Raw genomic sequence first — 9,164 nt, forward strand, 5'->3', positions numbered from 1 at the left:
GGGTTATAAATGAGTTCCTACACTGTGTACAGCTAATAGCTGGACTTCTGGGCATCTTGATAGAGAAGCATCTGGATTGAACAAATTCACAAAGCCCAAAGTCCATGCCAAAGGGAGTTACTCTCCCCCACAGAAACACTGCTCTTGAACTGCCTGAAACACCTTACTTGAGGTCCCGCCTTTTCTTCTGTAACGTGGTGATGTCACCAAGTAACACATAAGAGATAATGTACAGCTGGCGGGTCATTGTTGTGAAATAACCCTCGACAGGGCGTTGCGGCTCCTGAAAGCGGTTTATTTCATAACACTGACCTACTAGCTGTACATTATAACACTTATTCCACAGCTACTTACTTAAAAAATCTATAATTTGACACAAAAATGGTCCGCCAGAGTCCGACATCAGAACTGCGCCCATAGCAACGGTCTGTTATACATAGCAACGGTCTGTTATAAAGAAATAACAGACCATAGAACGCCGCAATTGAATAATCACAGTCATTCAACCAAGCTGTGTAATAAATTTGCACAATACCTAGCAGCTAGTTTGGCACGCCCTCAAACAAAGCTAGTTAGAGCGGAGCTGGAGCAGAGTCTGAAGAGTTTGGTTTGGTTGACCAATCACAACAGTGAGAAAGAATAATGTGTTTTTTGAACATTGAAGCATGTAAACATGTTCTAGTAGAAACCCAAAATACAAGTATGCACCTGAAAATGAACATAATAGGTCTTATTAGAAGATAAGCATTTGAGCACAATACCACCTGCTTTCTAGTTTGAATCGTCTTTTATTTTTAAACAAAACACCGCTGCAGAACAGAGGATGTAAATTTGTGAGGGATATGGATTTGTCAGGGGGTTTCTCACATATATTCTCAGCAGCCAACATTTTACACCTCCATGACTAGAACTTGGCCTCAAGCATCTTTCTCATCTCTCTCGTCCAATGAGTCTTTTTTTTGTCTCCCCGGTGTGTTTAGTTGGTCAGGAGGCCGGAGCAGGGCTCTGCTGGCAGTAGACAGACGCCAAAGCTCTTCCAGGATATCCTCTTGACATGACAGGATGCCAACAGTGACCATCACATGTAGTAATCTGGCGTAGGTCAAGGAGCAGCTGGATGCACGTGCCATGCATGCCCATCCTCTGTCTTAAGGACCCTGAAGTAGGCTTGCCAGGGTTGGAGCTTAAGCCGTGCAGCCACTCCCTGCAGACACTGGGTCATTAATGTCAAACATAACGATGTATCTTTAATGACACTCGTTTTCCAAATAGTAATAGCCGAATTGTCTCTTTTAATCAATGTGCAATATAAAGTGAAATTTGGAAAAGATTTATTCTGTCTAGAGGAAGTTTAGTGTTGTTGGCCAAGTTTACTTTGGGTTCTGTCCCACAAACAGCCCAGATACTGATAGACACTGATTTCCAATAGCAGTTAAAGAAATACCTAGAGATTCCTTTATGTGCATTTTCCCATCCTGACCAACTTGTCCCTCGCCTCTCCATCATTCAATCATTAGATCAGTCGCATACCTGAACACTAATTTATATTTTCCATCATCAATCAATTCATCATCAAAGCATTCTTACATATTTCTGAACGTAAGTAAATGTTAAAAACAACTGCAAGCCATTATTTATAAAAATGTTTTCCACTACAACTGCCTTATTTGTGCAAGAATGTGTCAGATGTTTGTGCAGCCGGACAGTTTTTCAAATTTATTTTTAAAAAATTACCATAATTTGACTATTTGTGACACAAAGATAAATTAGCCACCTAATGCAGAGTCATGGCTTTTTTCAAAAAGGAAGATGTGCTCTAAAAGTGGACAAATTTTAAAGCCTTTAAACATGATACAGTATGCTGGGAAGGAGAAATTGACTATCTTGCAAAAATTTGTATTTTTGGTATGCGTTTTTTAATCCATCATCCGATAAAAAAACGTTGTGCACAGAAACCTCGCACACTGAGTCCGATGTGTTTTATTATTTTATTCGTTGCAAAGATTCACAGTACCAGACAAAACTGAATTAATTACGTGCAATGGATGGCGCCAGTCCCAAATGGGGCACCTGAATGAATGACATTATTAGCAAGAAGCGATTGTTTAGCTGCTTAGAGCACAATCACTACCGTCTAATCTTTCCTACATCCTTTCTTTTGCGACTATACCCGATTCCCCGCTGTTCTGCAATCACCAGCCACAACCTATCTTTAAATTCTGCATCTCTGTACTCTTGTATTTCTTTATTGTAAAGGGCTTTGTGCTGGGAGATGAAGAGAATATTTATCATGCCATTTTGGATGATGATGTTGGCACAGACGGTGGCTCTGAGTGGTCAAACAAACGTCTTTTGGCTTTTGACGGATGCTGAAAACAAAATGCAGAAAGTCAAACCTGTTCCGAAAACCTCAATGAAGTTTCGTAGACGGTGTATAAACGTGACTAACACAACGCAAGGTCATATTTAATTTTAAACGTGTGACAATATCGGACTAAAAAAATACAGACATGGTGTGCAAAAACCTTTAATCAGTTATTCTTGAACTACAATAGTACAGTAATGTTGAATATAACTGTCTGTAATAAATCATATCATAAGAGTTAAATATAAAATCCAGCCTATCAAAGTTCTCATTGCATTGTCCATTAAGCACAACTAGTTAGTAGGGCTGAACGTTATGGAAGAACCCTCTATCACGATATAGATAATATCATATCTCAATAACGATATATATCACAATATAGCATGTTTTCTGGTAATTCAATAAATAAACATTCTATATGAAATAACCACATGGTAAAGCCTATTTCTCTAAACTCCTGTGTGAATTAAAAACTTGACAAATAAAAATTATTATTTTCTCATTTTAAGAAAGAGTGCAAAATGAACATAACAGTTTTAAGTGAAAGTAACATGGCTGGATCCCAGCAGCAGGAATACAGTTGACACAGACACAGGTGATTACAGATTTTTTGACACCCTTCTGCATGTATAAGCTGCTTTCTCCCATGCACCAGGCGAGGCCCCCGGTCTGTATGACCTAGAAGGAGCTAGACTGGGTGACCCAGTGGTCATCCTCGGAGCCATCTGGCAACCCGCGTCTTGTGTGGCTTACCCTTCCCACTGCCTCACGCAATTCCTTAAGCAAGCATAAGTGTGCTTAGGAGGACTTAATCTCAGAGAAACTGGTTTGGGCCACACTGTTGACTGCCAGTGTGGGTGCACCCGGCTGTCAGGTCATGGGGTTCCTTTCGGGCGTGTAACACTGAGACGGCGTTTTTGGCGACGTGTCCCGTCCGCCTGTTGTGGGATTAAAATCTCTGGATTGGATGTGCCCTTTCAATGACGCGTGGGCCGTATGAAGGTGTTCAGTAAATGGGGGGGATACTTTGGTATGTCAGACTACTCGTGTTTTCATGAGTGCACAACTGTAAAGCCGCACTGAAAACTTAATAAGCCATCTGGTGTCGTAAGATCAGTTGTCCGATCATACCAGGGATAGAAGGCATTTGCCGCTCTGTGCGATGCCCCTGGGCGTGTTCGGTTTGCCTACAAGCCAAGGAGGGGAAGTGAGAGAAGCTTGAGCCTGTCTGCACTTGCACAGAGGTCACTGCTGGCCTTTTGACAGTCTGCCAGTGCAGGGGCCAGAGTCTTCCAGAAGAGGGCCTTGGCTACAGGCGGACAAGTGAGCCAGCCAGCCAGCCAGCCAGCCAGACAGGCAGCCAGCCGCATCGTCTGCAGTCTAGGTCTGGGGCTAGAGCCTGGACTAGGGCAGCTCAAGTTACCCAGACAGATTTGTTAACACTGTTTGGGTCCGCTCGGCTTTCTAGCCAGGCCTCTGAGCCAAACGCGGTTGAGGTGACTTAATCTGTCATTAAACTCACATTACACCCGGACAGAGACTCGGCTCAGGGGCAGAGACAGCGCTCACTCTCCCACTCACTGGCATGGCTGGCTGGATTTGAGCAGACACAAAGAATACCCCCTCCTCCTCCTCCTCCTCCTCCTCCTCCTCCTCCTCCTCCTCCTCCACCTCCTCCCTATCCTCTTCATGCCACACACCATGGCACAGCTAGACAGCCCAGCACGGTCTAGACAAAAGCAATTTCACTTGAAGTTGAAAAGTCATTTGACTGTGTGACGGGCACCTGCGTGGATTTGGTGCACACGTGTAGTTTTGTCTTTTTGTGTTGGAAAATTCACAATACTGAGGTTATCTGCTATTTTGATGTTAAGAGTTTGATCAAACATAAATTTTTGTTTTGTATTTGCAGAAATATATAGAAATTAGGGCTGTCCATCGATTAAAATATTTAATCACGATTATTCGCAATTTAATCACAATTTTATTATCTGTTTAGAATGAACCTGAAAGGGAGATTTTTCAAGTATTTAATACTCTTATCCACATGGGAGTGGGCAAATATGCTGGTTTATGCAAATGTATGTATATATTTATTATTGGAAATCAATTAACAACACAAAACAATGACAAATATTGACCAGAAACCCCATTTAGCATAAAAAATATGCTCTAATCATAACATGGTAAACTGCAGCCCAACAGACAACAACAGCTGTCAGTGTGTCAGTGTGCTGACTTGACTATGACTTGCCCAAACTGCATGTGATTATCATAAAGTGGGCATGTCTGTAAAGGGGAGACTCGTGGGTACCCATAGAACACATTTTCATTCACATATCTTGAGGTTAAAGGTCAAGGGACCGCTTTGAAAATGCCAGTTTTTCCTCGCCAAAATTTAGCGTAAGTTTGGAGCGTGATTTAGCCTCCTTTGTGACAAGCTAGTATAACATGGTTGGTACCAATGGATTCCTTAGTTTTTCTAGTTTCATATGATAGTAGTATCTTCACTCTAGCTTTAAAACTACCTCCAAAAGATCGATCACATTAATGCATTAAAGAAATTAGTAGCGTTAAAACAAATTTTGCATTAACGTGTTATTATCCCGTTCATTTTGACAGCCTTCATTTGAATATTTTCTATCACCTTTTTAAAGGCGTTATGAATACTTAATCCATATACTGTGATGGACAACGCATGATTATTCCAGCATGTACATGTTACTCGATCAGCGTGGGAGACAAATTTCTTTAAATAAACATAAAACTGTCAAACCGAACATAAAACTGACTAAATAAGTATACGTGGTGGGAAAATGTAGTTTTATTGCATCAGTGCAGAGCCGCTGACGGTACGCATTTGTCTTTAACGTTCTTCACTTGCTATCAGACAAACAGGATGCGATGGCTGAACTCGGTTCTCATCGGGCAAACAAAATTGCTTCCATTACTCTGAGCTTGGAAACGTCAGAAACCCTAACAACCTGCCGTACCTTTGAGTGGGGGGCTAACACATCGTTTCCCTCTGCTGAGAATTGTTTTTACGTAGCAGCTGGTTCTGGTTCTCCCCCCCCCCCTCAACCTCACCGCACCGCGTCAGCGGCCTAAAGCCAAAATATGGACTTTATAATCAACTGATACAAAGAGCAGTGCCAAGCCAACAAGCCACATACTTCCCCCAGAAGAATGTTTTTATTTAATTTAATGCTGTTTTATTATGTTATACTTTTATTTGTTAACCTCGGTTGCATCCTGGACGCGTCGCTGTGTTTGGGCAGTTTCATGTCGTCATGTGTTAGTGAGTGATTGTGTGAAGAAAACACATTGTGCATGTGAAACTAATTGAATTGTAGATAGGAATGATACAAACGGCTCTCGCTTTTTCTTTTCCTTTTTAATGTTCTTGGCCTCTGAAAGCTGTAATGCAGCAGTTTAACCAAGCTTTTCTTACACTTTGGTCAAAACAAAATAACAAAATGATGATCCTGGTCCTTACTGAGTCATGAACTGACCATACACTGGTCTAAAAATATCTCATAGCTTTACCATGGAGGGCAAAAGATCGACAGGTTTTATCAGTCCCACTCGTTACTAAAACATTAGATCAAATCTGGCTACTTTCCCCAACATATTTGGAGGTGTTGTGTTGTGTTATTGACCTTTAATGATGGTTTGAGGCCAGTGATATAGCTGCTTATTTAAACATTTATCAAATAATCTACATTATTTGAAGTTGAATGAAGAATTGCTGATATTTAAAAGGTTTTGCCCATGTAAATATGATTAAACCGGACCCCTTATACTAATTGTCTTGTCTACTTGTGTATTGTAATAGGGGTGTAAGAAAATATCAATATAGTTGAGTATCGTAATATTATGTTTTGTGATACTATTATTACTACTGTTTGAATGAAAAGATTCATGGCTGATGGTTCAGATTGCACAAAAAGTAAAGTAAAGTGCTGTGATGTTGGATGTTTAAGGGACTGTGATGAATGTAAATGCAGAGCCCACTGTTCTGATTCAGACTATGCACAAGGTGGTGGTGTGTTCTTTATACAGTTTTCCTAAATTTAATTAAAGAAATTGCAATATATCACCTAGGGGTGTAGCGATACATCGATCTGGATTGATATATCGATTCAAAGTGAAAACATGGATACATATCGTCATCTTTAAAGATACACCTTTATTTTTAAATTCTTAACTTCTAACAACAAGAGGTCTATTTTTATTATTTTTATTAAAAAGAATAGATTTATTTTTCTTCATTTAATTGTCTGGAAGAGCCCAGTAATAAAATTGTCTAATCATAATTTATGTGCTTTTTGTAAGTTGATATAAATGTAACTGATTATGTTAAATATATATGAAATATGATATCGTCTCATATCGATCTCAGGCCTTTGAATTTAATCAAAATCGTATCGTGGCAGACTTTGTGATATCAGCAAATATCGTATTGTTGTCCAAAGAATCAATATAATATTGTATCGTGACGAAACTTGTGATTTACACCCCTAACATTGCCTTACTTACAATATCGCAGTATATCGCAATATATTGAATTGTAACCCCTGTATCATGATATTGTATCGTGGTATCGTATCGCCAGATTCTTGCCAATACACAGCCCTGGTATTGTATATTTTTTTATCTGTTTCTGTTTTTGTTACCTGCCTAGGCACTACGGATGTAAATTACCATTCTTGTTAACTCCGGCATGTTTACATCTTGTCTTTTTATACTGATGTGCATTAACACGCTCTCTCCCTATCAAATGAACAAATGAAATGAATGAAAATGAAATAATGATTTCCTACTGAATGTATTGCCTGACCACATTCTCCGTCTCTGCCGGCAGGTGAAGAAGTACTTTGAGCTGGAGCCGCTGGCCCGAGGGAAGCGCTGGATCCTGGACGGCAGCAGCACCGACAACCTGGAGGCATTGAAGGAGAGCTTTGGTCAGTTCATTTGCCTGTTGGAGGACAAAGACACAGAACCCGCAAGGATATGACGCTAACACTGCTAACGCTAAGAGACATTAGCGGCTAACAGCAAAGAAAATGCAACATCCTGCTGGTGCCCATGTACACACACACACACACACACACACACGCACACTCACGCACAGACACACACTCAGAAAACACAGCAGATGTTGGCCTCTCTCGTGGAGAAGTGTATAGTATGTCATCCTCCCTTCACTGCGCTCCCATTTTTTTTCAAATTGGAAGAGTGTGTGCACAAGTCAGCCACTACAAGCCCGACAGAGGAGAGCTGCCATTGAAACCCAGCCGACGTAACGCAGTTGGTCAAGAAAAATCATTGAACTTTGCCAGAAATGGAAGTCTTGTTTACTTACTGTCTGTGCCATTGTGATTAAACCAATGGCATGTGGGACATATGGCATTCCTCCAGTCATCATCGGACACCAACACACACATTCTCACTCTTGCACACACACTGTCTCACACACACACACACACAGTGGAGCCCAGGTTGTCTGTAGATATGTTTAACATCTCCAGTAATTACTTTCCAGGATGTTTGGGTGGGCTCGGTTGATGTTCTTTCCACTCAGAAGTACTGTATGGCTGTCAAGTGTGCTTCTCCTCTTAACGACGAACGTCGTTGTGCGATTGGAGTCCGAAGCCTCGTGTTATGTACGGTAGTTACATATCGGTGTGTCGCACCGTGTCTGAATATCTAATCTGAATAGTGTAGTATCTCATGGAGTATTATGTACATGCAGACAAAGCATATTGCCGTGTACCCTCCCGTGCAGCCATACACACAAAGTACTACTAATCATGTGACTAAGTGCTAGGTGACTTTATGGAGACCATTTAGAGGAAGCCGAAACAAAGTCTGAATGCTTTTATAAATGTGCAACTTAGGATATATTTTATAGCTCCGTATGTTAACCTCGTAGAGCTACGTTCAGATTTTTTATATATCATTACCACACTTATGAATTCTTTAAAAATCAAAGACCAAAAAAGAACAAAAAAAAACACCCACGATGATTGACCGGGCTGGATGTAGCCTCAAGTTTCATTTCAGTGTTCAGCAAATGTCATGTTTGTTTTTCTACATTTTTACTGTATTTTTTTCCCCTTTTGAATTCAACATAATCCCTCTCGACTCTGGCGAGCGACTCCAGTCTCCCATCAGGGTGGAATACAAACTCTATCAATCAGCCGCAGCAACAGCTGCATCTGACAAGTCCCTGTCCAACACCCTAATGCCTTCCAACTGTCTGTGAAGACCCCTCCCTGTCTGCTGTTTACCGCGGACCCCCAGCCCCACCTCATCCCAACCAACACTACCCCTCCACTCCAGCTCCGCTCCCCGTCCCCGCTACTGCTGGCTGGATGCCATTGTTCAGCCTGGCTGCCCTCGTGTGGACCCCACACCTCTGAAATGAGTCGTGTTCATTGTGCCACAGGTGTGTGCTCGTCCCCCCCAAGATGTGCTTCAGTAACGGATCACACCTCCTCCTCCTCCTCCTCCTCCTACCGTGCTTTGTGTTTCTGTCGTTGTATTGTTCGGTATTTTGTCAGGTTTTTAGAGATGTAATCACTTTTTGTACCTGACGTGAGATCTGCCAGGTAGTTATTTTTACAATCTGGATGGATCGGTGCATTCGATTGCTTGAATGCAAAATAATTGGACTTTGCATATCATCTCAACACACATAGGTTTTAAAACATTCACTGCCATTTTCTTTTTTTTTCTTTTTTTTTCTTTTCAATCATGCATTTTGTCAAAAATGGCAATTAAAGTTTTAAAAATT

General features: G+C 41.1%; 1 protein-coding gene across 2 annotated transcripts in view; it reads left to right on the forward strand.

Annotated features, from left to right (window-relative positions):
* LOC119492610 (ADP-ribosylation factor-like protein 15) overlaps window positions 1-9,164 on the forward strand; it is a 135,892-nt gene extending 126,728 nt beyond the window's left edge. For both annotated transcript variants that reach the window (XM_037777175.1, XM_037777174.1), the window contains exon 5: window positions 7,230-9,164. In XM_037777175.1, the coding sequence (XP_037633103.1) occupies window positions 7,230-7,382 (153 nt within the window). In that variant the 3' untranslated portion in view covers window positions 7,383-9,164. The remainder of the gene's footprint in view (window positions 1-7,229) is intronic.

Source organism: Sebastes umbrosus, chromosome 8, assembly GCF_015220745.1.
Source record: "Sebastes umbrosus isolate fSebUmb1 chromosome 8, fSebUmb1.pri, whole genome shotgun sequence".
NCBI lineage: Eukaryota > Metazoa > Chordata > Actinopteri > Perciformes > Sebastidae > Sebastes > Sebastes umbrosus.